At 37.4% G+C, this 13,388-nt stretch overlaps 2 protein-coding genes and 2 non-coding genes across 4 annotated transcripts; 2 read left to right on the forward strand and 2 right to left on the reverse strand.

The window, feature by feature from the left end:
- Positions 1-667: 667 nt before the first annotated feature.
- On the forward strand, positions 668-8,133 carry serac1 (serine active site containing 1). The gene is made up of 17 exons (XM_058614276.1): positions 668-806; positions 2,048-2,156; positions 2,273-2,309; positions 2,416-2,558; positions 2,981-3,070; positions 3,621-3,752; positions 3,845-3,966; positions 4,046-4,174; positions 4,310-4,423; positions 4,773-4,935; positions 5,499-5,649; positions 5,759-5,900; positions 6,093-6,193; positions 6,367-6,464; positions 6,600-6,782; positions 6,870-7,013; positions 7,351-8,133. Exons 2-17 carry the CDS (start codon positions 2,063-2,065, stop codon positions 7,485-7,487), a joined length of 1,980 nt encoding a protein of 659 aa, XP_058470259.1. The 5' UTR covers positions 668-806; positions 2,048-2,062; the 3' UTR covers positions 7,488-8,133.
- A 648-nt stretch (positions 8,134-8,781) lies between these two features.
- On the forward strand, positions 8,782-9,668 carry gtf2h5 (general transcription factor IIH, polypeptide 5). The gene is made up of 3 exons (XM_058614277.1): positions 8,782-8,935; positions 9,143-9,199; positions 9,308-9,668. The coding sequence occupies exons 2-3, from the start codon at positions 9,165-9,167 to the stop codon at positions 9,486-9,488; spliced, it is 216 nt and encodes a 71-aa protein (XP_058470260.1). The 5' UTR covers positions 8,782-8,935; positions 9,143-9,164; the 3' UTR covers positions 9,489-9,668.
- Positions 9,669-10,766: 1,098 nt separating this feature from the next.
- Positions 10,767-10,957, reverse strand: LOC131444225 (U2 spliceosomal RNA). Its single transcript, XR_009233697.1, has one exon. It is a non-coding gene; the product is annotated as a U2 spliceosomal RNA (small nuclear RNA).
- Positions 10,958-12,048: 1,091 nt separating this feature from the next.
- Positions 12,049-12,239, reverse strand: LOC131444235 (U2 spliceosomal RNA). Its single transcript, XR_009233707.1, has one exon. It is a non-coding gene; the product is annotated as a U2 spliceosomal RNA (small nuclear RNA).
- Between the last annotated feature and the right edge of the window lie 1,149 nt (positions 12,240-13,388).

The following is a 13,388-nucleotide window of genomic DNA, read 5'->3' on the forward strand; positions in this document are numbered from 1 at the left end:
AAAGGGACAATAAAATAAAATATACAAACTAATACAAAAAGTGTTCAATATACAGTAACTTCATAAGAATGTCATTGTGGAAAGAGAGGATGCTTAGCCTTAATACTGTACATATATTATGTCTCAAATTAAAGGAAGTTGAAGTTTGCCTGTACAGAGTTAGAGAGTAAAATCAGGAGTAGCACAATATCTAGCATAAACAAGGAAATCAGATTGTTTAAATAGGTCTGTTTGAATAATTGGCTGAGGGACTAATAATAACAGAACTTGCAGCCTCAACCCTGCAGGGGCTTCATAAGGAGGTGACCTGATAACCCATGGACACTTAGCAAAGAATACACAGTAACAACTATAATTTAGTGTAAGAATTGTCCAGTACAATGAAAGCAGAAACCCCAACAATGATTTCCTGGCAGGACATCATTATTATGTAATTTAATCAGAAATCTCTGGCAACCTATCTCAGTGTTGTGTACTACTGTGATGTACTATCTGTGTTTTGTTTAGTTTTTTCTTTATGGTTTAATAAAAACCTAAATTAACAAAAAAATGAAGTCCTTAATGTGTTCTCTCTGTGTTAGGCTTTAACCTTGTATATATGAAAAAATCAAATTGTATAACATTCTCTTTTTTTCTGTTATTAATGACCTACCTTTTGCATGAGTGGCGGTAAATGACGCCTTATTTGTGCGACACGTTGACGTTGTGTTTATGAACAGCAGCCGCAGCAGAGAGTGAAGTGTTGGTGGTGAGGAATAGTTCGGCCTGTGCTCGTTTTCAAACCGGTCGGTCAGTCGGTCAAAAAGGTAAATATCACTACTCAATTTTGGAAATAAAACCGCTGGAAAGGGTTTGTTTGACAGCGAAACGCTAGCTAAACATATGTCGTGTGTCAGTGTTAATTTAGCTTCGTGTTCAGTGTTGTGTTTAAATTATGAATAGTTCACAAAGGTTGGCTTACATTAACATACGGTATCGAACTACCTGTCAGTCGCTTTATTCAGCTCGACACTGCTGGCTTCACTATTTAGTGCGAGTAAACGGAAGCTAAGCTAACTTTAGCAGGGGGTCAAGAGTTTGTTAAACGACTACATACAGCGTTTATTATTTGTCACCGTTAAACGTTGGTACTGTACGCATGTGTGTTCATTACAGCCTTGAAGAGAAGTGTAACTGTTCCGCCTCATATTTTATATTATTTGTTATTAAAATGGCTTAAGCAGAAAAGCAACGGACCAAATGATATCGATATACAACTGTCAAATCCAGGTTGCCAGGTCTGACAAAACAATCCTCTCAACTCAAACTACACCACCGTCACAAATCCAACAGCATTAATGTTATTGCCTAATGTGTTTTTGGTGTTAACATCTGTAAAGTCAACACCAAAAAGCACACATTTATTGTGCCTGCATTAAAAGCACCCTCCCTTTATAATGGATCCAAAACTTGTTATTTCTGTATGTTGTTTTTTAATGCAAAGATTAATTTTACACCATACATACATTTTTACTGTGAGTTATATATTGTTCCATATCAACAAAACAGAATATGTTGATATACTTTTCATATCACCCACCCTTAACTCTTAAAAATGTTTGAATTTGAGACCCCTGCTCTATGACATGATTTTACTGACTCATGTCATGGATTTACTGCTGTGAACCACAACATTACAGGTGGCTGTGAATGAACATTAGGTGTATCGTCTGAAATACAGTACTACATTTAACTACAGTAAGTGTGTTTCGACAAATTAACAGATGTAAATTGGCTACATGTTGATTTAAAATAATTGAATCTACCCGTTTCTCTTGTAGCAGACTAACCCTGATGCTTTACAGTGATAAGAATATCCAATGTCACTTCTAAAGACACTTAAAGAACGCTCACTTTTACGGTCCATGTCGTATATGCAAAACATCTTGACTCAACAGATCAAATTCCATTGGGAAACCACAGACCTGTCAACCTTAAAGTAATCCTAGTTTTAGAAAAAGGTGCTTGTTGATGTGATAAACAAAACTTGGCCCAAAACATACTGCAGGTACACAAGCAGAGAATGTCTGTTGCAGCTCTACGTTTGATCCGCTGTCGGAGACTGAGCACAGCTGGGTCACCTGGAGTGAAGAAAGTGCTTCAGTGGAAAGACTTGAGTGAGTTAAAGGACCGAAATTTGTCGTTAGCAATCTAATCAGCAGTAATTCAACATCTATGCCTTGTTAACAGTTTTAAAAGTTTAATACATTTTTTCTTTTGTGTCAAACTGTAGGAACGGTTGCCAAAGTAACTGGTGCAGTTTTTTTAGGGTAAGGCAAATATGTACTTGCAGATTTTAATCCTTGAATCCAAAACGAACCCATATCCGATCTGTACTGTTTGTGCGAAAGACTGTTATCCATTATCTCTCCGCAGGGGCTGTATTTTTATTACATATGAGGTTGTAGCCTTGGACAAGGCTGTGACAATTGACACCAGTGCAATTTTCCAAGAGAAGTACAAGTCTTACATTTATCTAAAAGCCACTTCCTCCGATGAAAAGGAGAACCTTGCAGCAGGTAAGGAATGCCTTATTCTGAGCCTTTAAAACACTTACAAAGTCGTTTGGATGTATTGTTTTTAGACATGGCCCTACTTTACCAGATGGGCTGAATGTTTAGTATGAGCATACATTCAGACTGAATTTTTCATGCCCAGGTGCTCGGTGACATCTGCAAACATCACTTCCTGTCTTTTCTTCCTCTCCCTGCCACTGTCTTTCCTGTTTTAATATCTGGGTCAGTCTGATGACTGATCTCACTTCCACTACTCAAAGTTCATTTGTTTAATGGAACAATCACCAAACAACATTAAAATACTGTGAGACCAACAGACAACCATGACATTAGTATATATATACTATTTATCTTGGTAACAAAAATGAAATCCTGATATTGTAGAAGGTCATTGTAGTTATTTTTCCACTGTGTGTATGTGTCAGGGCTTACATACAAAGCAAGGAGGGAACTTCACAGAGCAGCACGACGGTTTCTGGAATTATCCTCCAGGCTTTTGCTACATTCACTGGATGGTAAGGAACCAAAATTTGCCTTTTACTATACAAGTTCACCATAAGCCAGTGTTTCCTGATTTGAAGAGCAAAAGTTGCACTTACAACCATCCAAAATACTAATTCTCAGAATGCTACAGTTTCTCACATTTTACCCAGTGAAAAAAGAGACCAAAGGAAACACCTGGCTTGCACATCCTGTTTTTTAAAGTCACATAGTTTGTGCATTCATGTGTTTATTGTGCAGCTGTCATATACACGGCAGATTATTTTATGCTGCTTATATTAATTCCATCACTTGCTCAAACATTATATTCCAGTGCAATCTCTATTAAAATTGACTTTTGACCTGTAATTATGAACAGCTGCCAAACTGAGGACACAAGGTGTGTAACTGCCAAGCTGTAGCTAATCTGAAGGTGGTACTGTAGATCTTGATAGTCATTGTAGGCAGTAGGAGTTTGAATGAAATTCCAGAGCATTTTAGAGTCTGCTTAGTAAAGCTTACGCACCTTTCTTTTCTTCCATCACTAAATGTTTAATCCGTTTGTCCTGTGTCTGAATGTTTTAGAGCACTTTACCCATGTAGATGCAGACCCACATGAGGTGGCGATGTGGGTCCTGCTGAAGAGAACACAGTCGGCAAATAAAGCCGACAGACTACAGGCTATACAGGAGCTTGCAGATAATCACCACTGGCATGGTAAATGTGCAAAAGCTGTTGCATATGCAAAAGAGTACAATAAGGGGGGAAAAAAGCAGGGGAATTATATCACTCACATGTCAATGTTGCAGACTACCAGTACCGCACAGCAGCACAGGTCATAGACCAGCGAACAGCAGTGGGCCTGGCCCGGATCCCTCAGGTAGACCTGCGGTTCTTCCTGCCACCACCCATGCTGCCTGACCTGGAAGATGTATGTATCCTAGTAAACCTTTGCCTCACACATGTGTTTTACATAAAGTGGACACTGAGATGTGTCAATAACTTCACAGGGTTTGTCACTAGAGGACGGACTGAGGAAGCTGCTGGCGTCTCTGCCTCAGTCTGAGGTGGACAAATGTGTTCAGTACTTCACTTCACTGGCCCTCAGAGAAAGCACTCAGTCCATGGCAGCACAACGGGTAATCATAACAGAAGGATGCATACCTGTACACATATCTGTTTTTTTATGAAGAAGACAGCCTAGAACAAATGTCATAAATCTCTTGTAAAGTTTGAAAGCTTAAATATCTCATGAACACTCTCTTGTGTTGTAGGGCGGTCTTTGGTGTTTTGGTGGCAATGGACTGCCGTACACCCAGAGCCTCACCTCTGTCCCCTCAGAGAAGGTGGAGTCCTTCTGTGTGCAGGCACTGGTACAGCACTCGAAGGTAATAATTGTATCTAAATTATTTGATTCTTTGTTAAAAACAATTGACATTTTTAAAATTAGGCAAGTAAAGGATCATTTCAACAATAAGCAGGTTAAGTTATGCTGAATTGTGGCTTGAGTGGCTTTTATCTACATGCAAGTATACAGTTAATCTGGTCCATAGGTGAACAACCATCTTATTGAGTAACAATAAGGCAAAGGGTCATCTATTATATTGTAATTTCAGCATTATCACGTTAACTCTTTTAATATTACAAAAAGTAGTCTGTAAAAGGTAAAAAATGTACTTTAAAAAGTGAGTGAATAACTGTACTGCACTTACTAAAACGTGTGTTTATTGTCTGCAGGTCCAGAGCCACTGTGACCACATAGTTGCCAATGGGGGCCTGCAGCTCCTCCAGAGGGTTTATCGGCTCCGTAGAGACTCCCTGAAGATTCAAAGGAACATCATTCGAATCATAGGAAACTTGGCGCTACACGAGAGCGCTCACCAGGCTATAGCCCAGTCTGGTAAGTCTAGAACCTGTCAGGTTATTTAAGAGATGGTTGTGCTTATGAGTAATCTTAGACTTGGGATATTAAACATCCCAAAAAAATCCTTCTTTTACATACTTAATCTATAAAATACATAGCCACTAATAAATCCTTCAGACATCTTTATATTTTTTTTGTGCGACAACCAAAGTAGACACATTTTTTTGTGTGTTTTTGTTAATAATTAAAAACAAGCTCTCTTATTTTTCCACTTCTTTAAACGTGAATATTTTCTGGTTTCTTTGCTCCATATAATAATGGAAACCCCAATAAAACTTAATGATTTTGGCTTGTGGACAAAATAAGACATTTGAGAAAATCAACATTTTGAGGTTTTAAGGAGAAAAATCAGATCAATTGACTGTAAAAGTAATCATTAGTTGTTACCCCATAACTCTTATAACAGTTTGTTTTCATACCATTTATCACAATTTGTATATGTACCTTTAATATTTATTTTGAATAATTTTAGGTTCAGTTGTTTTCCGTAGATTATAATGGCATCATTTTGTTGTTATGTTTTCCTTACCCACCTCCAGGATGGGTGTCCGTCCTGGCAGAGATGATGCACTCTCCTCATGTCATGCAGGCATCTCACGCAGCTCGCGCTCTGGCCAACCTGGACAGGGAGACTCTAAAAGAGAAATACCAAGACGGCGTCTACATCCTCCATCCACAAACACGTGGCAAGTAGGAAAAAACAATTAATTGTTCTTGTCACGCGATCGTTAAACTCAGTCAAATTTGATTTCACCTTTTTAAAGCAACACCTCACTTTAACAGTGTTTCTTATTTCTAGTGAGCCAATCAAAGCAGACGTGCTGTTCATCCATGGGATTCTAGGGGCGGCTTTTAAAACATGGCGGCAGAAGGACCGCAATACGTTAGATGAAGAGAAGGAGTCAGGCAGCTGGGGCGACTATACAGAGTGCTGGCCAAAGGTAACAAATGACTTCCCCTTAACTTGTTTGGAGGAACAAGATTTCCATACAGTGTTTTCTTGTGTTTTTTACCTTAATAAAATGGAATCTACTGGATTGATCTCTATGTCTATTGGGGAGAATAAATAAAGTTTAGTTAAATGTGAGGCCTTGTGCATCATCAAATAATTTAACTCCCTCTCTTATTGGCAGTCTTGGTTGGCGGCTGACTGTCCAAATCTGAGAATACTATCTGTGGAGTACGATAGTCACCTCAGTGACTGGGTGGCCAAGTGTCCTGCTGAAAATCAGAGGTGAAGAAGCCATAGTTTTATTGACATGTCCACTGGTGTTTTATTTCACTGAGGGTGGTAGAGAACCCCTACCATCCTCTACTGACCTAGTGTTCTAAAGTCTATTATACTAATTTCCAGCAAATTATCAGAATACAAATTGGTGACTTTTTCCTCTGCACTGGTGTCTTTAGGAAGTCTTTGGCCTACAGAAGTCAAGAGCTGCTTAAGAAATTAAAGTTGGCTGGTGTTGGAGAGAGGCCTGTGGTCTGGGTAGCCCACAGTATGGGAGGTATTTTGAGAGTCTTTTCCTTTCACAAGTATGTCAGATTTTCAGGGATGTCAGGGACTTGATCTTTGTTTGTATGTGGTGGATTTTAAAGGTCCTGTGTTTGTCTGTGTCCTCTTGTATTTATTTTTGCTTCAGGGTTACTGGTTAAGAAAATGCTGCTGGATGCCTCGGAGGACCCGGACATGCAAGGGCTGTTAAAAAACACCAAGGGCATCATGTTCTACAGTGTTCCTCACCGTGGTACCTCCATGGCGGAGTACTCTGTCAGTGTCAGATATCTCCTCTTTCCCTCTGTAGAAGTCCGAGAACTCTGTAAAGGTAAGTGAATAAAATAAATTCTGCAGGCCACAACTGTTTCACTGACATTGTTCAACATCTTCTGTTTGCTGTTGTTTGTGTGTTAAGACTCCCCAGCGCTGCGGAACCTGAACGAGAACTTCTTGAATATGGCCAAACAAAGGGAATTCAAGGTGCTGAGCTTCGCAGAGACACTGCCAACAAACGTCGGTCCCATGATTAAGATACTGGTGGTACCAGCACAATCAGCAAGTATGAATAAGCACTTATGGAATAAGTTGTGTATCTGTAAAAAGAGCATAGTTTGGACATTTCAAGCCAGAGTTGGGCTCAGTCACGTCAATTAAGTTTTTTTAATGAAATATAGATTAAAATAGGGTGAATTTAAAGGCATTGCTTGTGGCTGGTAGTAGCTTCCTCCTGGATGTGTCCATAACTTTTGTCGTTTGCATGTTGGATTCAGTCAATATTCGTTCAGACTTGGTCAGTTACGACAAAAACATGCAAATCGAGTTGCATTCTAGTTCAGTGATCTATAGCTCTATTGTCGGTCTAATCTGCAGTTTAAGTTGCTCTGATTTGGTTTCAGATCTAGGCATCGGGGAGATCATCAAGGTGGATGTAGATCATCTCAACATCTGCAAGCCAGAGAGGAAGGACTCGTTCCTGTACAAACGCAGCCTCCAGTTCATCCAGGAAGCACTGCACAGCTACATCAGCCGCTGACTGGAATACAGTCTGTGAACACAAAAACACTGATAGAACCTACTACATACTTGAAACTGAGAAGAGCACTGTCACTCACCAACATCCCCGAACCAAATAGAAACATAACTGCCTCTCCTTGTTCCACTTATAAAAACAAATTAGTTTGATCATAGTTTGTCAGCTGTGAAGATGTTTTGTTCTCCTACTCATTTTCCCAGTATGGTTTGTCTCACTAATTACTAATCAGAAACATGTTTAACATTATTTTTTAAGTTTAGTTTTTAAAGATTTTAATTATATTAACTTATTTGTCACCCTATTCATTTTTTGGGAGCCCCGTTTTAAGATGTTTTAAGACTTTAAGATGCAGTCATGCCATTTCCACTCACACGCATTACATTTTTAACTAGATCAACCAGTTTATTTTTTTGTAAATATATTTATATTTGATCATAATTACAGTATTACAGACATATTCTGTGCCAAACCATATTCCTCACTGAGCCTTACTATAAATGGACCTGTTGTGATATTAGTTTTGTTCGCTTTTTATTTTGTTTTATTTTTAAGGGACTAATCAAACAATAGGTTCTTAATCTCCATGTGTGTTTGTGGTCCAAACTTCCACTGATGATGCAGACAAAGAATAAATCTTGTCTACATACTGTGTCGCACTGCTGTTTTGTCCCCTCAAAGCTGCTTTAAACAAATACATTCTCCTAGGTTTAGGTAATTTCTCGAGCTGCAAAGACTAATCCAATAATTGTTAACAAAATCACTAACAATTTTGATAATCAATTTATCATTTTGGGTGTTTTGTTAATACTAAAAAGAAGTGAACTAATCTTTTTTTCCAGCTTCTTAAATGTGAATTATTTAAATTTAATTTGCTCCATATAACAAAAAAATCATTAAATTAATAATTTTGGGTTATCAAATATGAGGCACTATAAATAGATAAAACCTTACAGCATATATGCTACAGCATATTTGATGTCATCTGTACCTAATAAAGTGGCTGGTGAGTGTATAGGCTTATAATTCTCTTTTTTTTAAGCATGCTTCAAGAGGATAACTGAATGCATTTTCATTTTGTAATCTAAATAGTACACAGGTAATTAAACTATTCAAGTTATGCCAAAGGTAGTACATAAGTAGTCCCCAAACGTTATTATTTTACAGGGAGTTCTGGTTGTTAACATTTAAAAATACATAAATCACAATAGTGGGTAACAATAGGTATTCCAAATTCGGTTTCACAATGAATGTTACAGCATTTATTATACATCATATTATATTTCTGTGTTTGTTTTTGCCATACGCGGAACGTGCTGAAAAGAAGACTGTCCCTCGGCACATACCGTACATGATTCATCACAGTACATCCAGTTAGCAAGACACGGCACAGCAGAGCAACTCGTAGTGAAACTCGTCCTTTTTATATTTATTTACTTGAATGTAGCTCGGTATGTATGTTTACTGGTTATTTGTTGATTTAAGTATTTTATTATTGTCGTAGCATGTGTTACACTGTCTCTAGAATAGCGCACTTTACGAGTAACGTTAACGCTAACAAGCTAATCGCTAAATGTTTGGACGTTATCAAATCGTCTCAGTGAAAATGACTCGGTAATGTACTGACATGTTTCCTCTATGTTCCTTGTTTTATTTAGCCTTTCTCTCTGCTTGTAAAACATGGTGAACGTACACAAAGGTGTCCTTGTTGAATGGTGAGTACAACTGAAAATATTTGTCCCCCTACTTCGTGATAACTACGTGTGTGTGTTTAATGCAATGGCCTCGGTTAATAGCATGTGTTTCCTCTGCTCGACAAACAGTGATCCTGCAATGAAACAGTTCCTGCTCTACCTGGATGAAACTATGGCCTTGGGGAAGAAGTTTGTCCTCAAAGATCTTGACGACACGCATCTCTTTATCCTGGCAGAAGTGGTTCAGACTCTCCAGGACAGAGTCGGCGAGCTAATGGACCAAAATTCATTCCCCATCACACAGAAATGACGGGCTTCTATACTTGGACTCAGGACTGTTTAAGACATTATCAAATGAGCACTGCACTGTTTTAAATGCAGACAGAAATGTGGAAAGTTACTTTTGGAAAACTAATGTGGAAAACTTAAGTAAATGCTGAACCATGTTTTACTTTGAGTCCATTGTGATTAAATACATTTTGAAGTTTAACCTTAGTTGCTTATTTTGTGGTGGTGCCATATGATATTATTTTTGCATCTGTAGAAAGAAAGTATTTTTCTACCCAGTGGGTCTAGGATGTATGACCTATTAACCTTTAACATACAGTCATTTTGTGTTCAATAATACTGCAAGATGGATCACAAGAAATGATGTTGTGGATAGTCTGCCTGTTTGGTCTTCAAGAAATATAACTGCTCAATAACTGTTTTTTTTTAGCTTTAGAATTCAGTTCTTACATTGTGTGTGTGCTTCTTTGAGTTTAAAGTCTTACCCCAACCTGTTTTGCAGCTGTCCGTCTTCACATAAAACAAAAATCATTTGACAGTACAGTGGTTTGAATGTATAATGCCGTAGACGATTCTTTAGATTTAAAAGTTACACCCTATACAGCTTTAATGTAATGTAACTTATTTCTATAGCTTTTTACAACAACCCATAGGTGACAAAAGTGCTTTACAAAATAAAAGCATTACAGACACGGCATTAAAGACCGACAGTAAAAACAAATTCATGAAACAAATCAAAGGATGAACTAAAATAATAGAATGTGTCACCACACTACTGGGTATTAAAAAGCCATTCTGAATAAATTTAGGTTTAAGTCTGGATTTAAAAATGCCCAGATCAGTGTTAATGTTCAATTATAACCACATTAGCAATACAAACAATGTTGATAATGTCATGTTTGGGGGCATCTAATCATAATTATATCTAACATTTTAATGTGTCACAGTAAAAGTAAGGCAAGGTGTTACAAATGTAAATAATGATGGCTGAGTTCCATTTCGCTTCGTCATTATCCAGGTGCAAACTGGGTTCACTGTGAAAACATAATGTTTTAACATTCCTGAATTGGAGAGAGCTGTCATTAATTTTATCACTGTCAATGTATGCAATTGATAATGCTTAAGTGTTTTATTACAGTTGAAAAATATTTATAATGAATTATAAATCACTATGCCAGCCCGAAGACCATGCAATACTAATGCAGGTGATAACTTATAAGTGTTAAAATTAAATAGTTTAATCACAGGAACTCGTACAGTTAAACCATATATACAAGTAGTTATTTCTATAACAGTGAAAAGGGGGTGCACCGTTCCTGGAGATACTGCAATACCAGGTCGATGCGCGGAGTGGACGGAGCAAGCCCCTATTCCATCTCCATGTTCCAAAAATCAATTTAATATATGGTCCCCGGGTAGGGGACGTATCAGATATTAAACTGATAAGAACAGATACTACACTTGATCTTAGCCAAAAGGCCGAGAAGCGATACTGACACACCGTTTCAAATGAGAAGTCATTTTCCTACATATGACTCTCACTCACGGTTTCACTTTTTTATTTTATTTTTTTCTAAAAATACAAAAATCTACCAACAAACGCAGAACGAACACTTTGACGTTTTGGGAAACGTCAGCTGCAACAATTCACATTGGAATGCACGTTAAACGACAGAAATAGCACAGTTCTGTTTATGCTACGTCAGCGAGTGCTATGACTCGTTCCGCTACCAGCCAACAGACATATTCTGTGCCAAACCATATTCCTCACTGAGCCTTACTATAAATGGACCTGTTGTGATATTAGTTTTGTTCGCTTTTTATTTTGTTTTGTTTTTAAGAGACTAATCAAACAATAGGTTCTTAATCTCCATGTGTGTTTGTGGTCCAAACTTCCACTGATGATGCAGACAAAGAATAATTCTTGTCTACATACTGTGTCGCACTGCTGTTTTGTCCTCTCAAAGCTGCTTAAAACAAATACATTCTCCTAGGCTTAGGCAATATCTCGAGCTGCAAAGACTAATCCAATAATTGTTAACAAAATCACTAACAATTTTGATAATCAATTTATCCTTTTGAGTGTTTTGTTAATACTTAAAAGAAGTGAACTGATCTTTTTTTCCAGCTTCTTAAATGTGAATTATTTAATTATTTTTGCTCCATATAACATTAAAACACATAAAAAACAATTGACATTCATTAATAATCAAAATAATCATTAGTTGCAGCCCTAAATGTGAATATCAAATATGAGGTACTAAACATAGATAAAACCTTAAAGCATATAAGCTACAGCATAGCTGATGTCACCTGTACCTAATAAAGTGGCTGGTGAGTGTATAGGCTTATAATTCTCTTTTTTTAAGCATGCTTCAAGAGGATAACTTACTTGTGTAACCTAAATAGTGCACAGATAATTAAACTATTTATACGAGTTTTGCTAAAGGTAGTATACGTAGTCACCAAACGTTATAATTTAGCAAGAGTTCTTGGTTGTAAACACTTACAGATACATAAATCACAAAAGAGAATAAACAAAAGCGCCACATCCCTACAGGATTGTTTCTTTAACAGTGAAAGGGGGGTGCACCGTTCCTGGAGATACTGCAATACCAGGTCGATGCGCGGAGTGGACGGAGCAAGCCCCTATTCCATCTCCATGTTCCAAAAATCAATTTAATATATGGTCCCCGGGTAGGGGACGTATCAGATATTAAACTGATAAGAACAGATACTACACTTGATCTTAGCCAAAAGGCCGAGAAGCGATACTGACACACCGTTTCAAATGAGAAGTCATTTTCCTACATATGACTCTCACTCACGGTTTCACTCTTTTTTTTTTTCTAAAAATACAAAAATCTACCAACATACGCAGAACGAACACTTAGACGTTTTGGGAAACGTTAGCTGCAACAATTCACATTGGAATGCGCGTTAAACGACAGAAATAGCACAGTTCTGTTTATGCTACGTCAGCTAGTGCTATGACTCGTTCCGCTACCAGCCAATAGGCGAGGGCCATTTTAAAAAAAACGAATATTTTTGCTTTATTGGAATTTTGAAGCATTCCTTACCCAATCACATTACAGTATGTATATTTTGGCTAAACGTTTTTGATAACAGTAGCGTGTGTATTAGAGAAAATAACCGTATAAGACGAGTTTACGTTTAGAAGCTAAAATGTTTACAAATCTACAGTGTGTCTGTCTCCCCCTGGCGACGCACCAGAAAACTGCACTCAGCCAGGAAATTCAAGACAGCTTTTTATAATTATCCTCAATTGCAGATATTCTCATTTTTAGATATCTTGAATTACGTGTCAGATAGTCAGAATATCATTGTAGTCTGAAACTGGAAATAGATCGCTCTACAACTTAATTGTTTAAATATATAATGACAAACCCTATACACATTAAAAACTTAAGTAGTTTTAATTACGGATATATGTGACTAGTTATCTTTGGCTAGTAAAAATGACGTCACATCTTCAACTATAAATCATCCTAGTTCCGACTGGTTAATGGCGTCACAGATATATGTTATGCAAGTAAGACTGTTGTCCAGCAAAGGGCGCTAACTACATTTCTGACGAGATTATATAAGATTTATTAGGCGCTGTTCACCATGAGTGGAAAATAAATCGAATAAAACTTAATTTTTATTGTATTCTCAGAACGTATGTATGCATGTGCGTTATTCTGTGTTAAGACTTAACTATAAATTGATTAAATTGCAATTTTCCAAAATATTAGTTTACCCTGATTTATTCCCATTTATACATTAAGACATGTATAAGAACTCATTAAGACATTAAGAAACTCAGCGCTAGTGTGGAACAGTCCATTTGGCAGCAACTGCATGTTTGCAAACCTTCCTCTCAACCTCTGTCAGGTTGGAAGCTAATGCTACAGCAGTC

Source organism: Solea solea, chromosome 17, assembly GCF_958295425.1.
Source record: "Solea solea chromosome 17, fSolSol10.1, whole genome shotgun sequence".
NCBI classification, from domain to species: domain Eukaryota; kingdom Metazoa; phylum Chordata; class Actinopteri; order Pleuronectiformes; family Soleidae; genus Solea; species Solea solea.

Excerpts from the sequence above, each read along its gene's own strand:
- serac1 (XM_058614276.1), top strand. The coding sequence starts at position 2,063 with ATGTCTGTTGCAGCTCTACGTTTGATCCGCTGTCGGAGACTGAGCACA. Across the intron at positions 3,753-3,844 it reads AGATAATCACCACTGGCATG|ACTACCAGTACCGCACAGCA; the intron begins GTAAATGTGCAA and ends TCAATGTTGCAG. Across the intron at positions 6,194-6,366 it reads TGTCCTGCTGAAAATCAGAG|GAAGTCTTTGGCCTACAGAA; the intron begins GTGAAGAAGCCA and ends TGGTGTCTTTAG.
- gtf2h5 (XM_058614277.1), top strand. The coding sequence starts at position 9,165 with ATGGTGAACGTACACAAAGGTGTCCTTGTTGAATG. Across the intron at positions 9,200-9,307 it reads AAAGGTGTCCTTGTTGAATG|TGATCCTGCAATGAAACAGT; the intron begins GTGAGTACAACT and ends CTCGACAAACAG.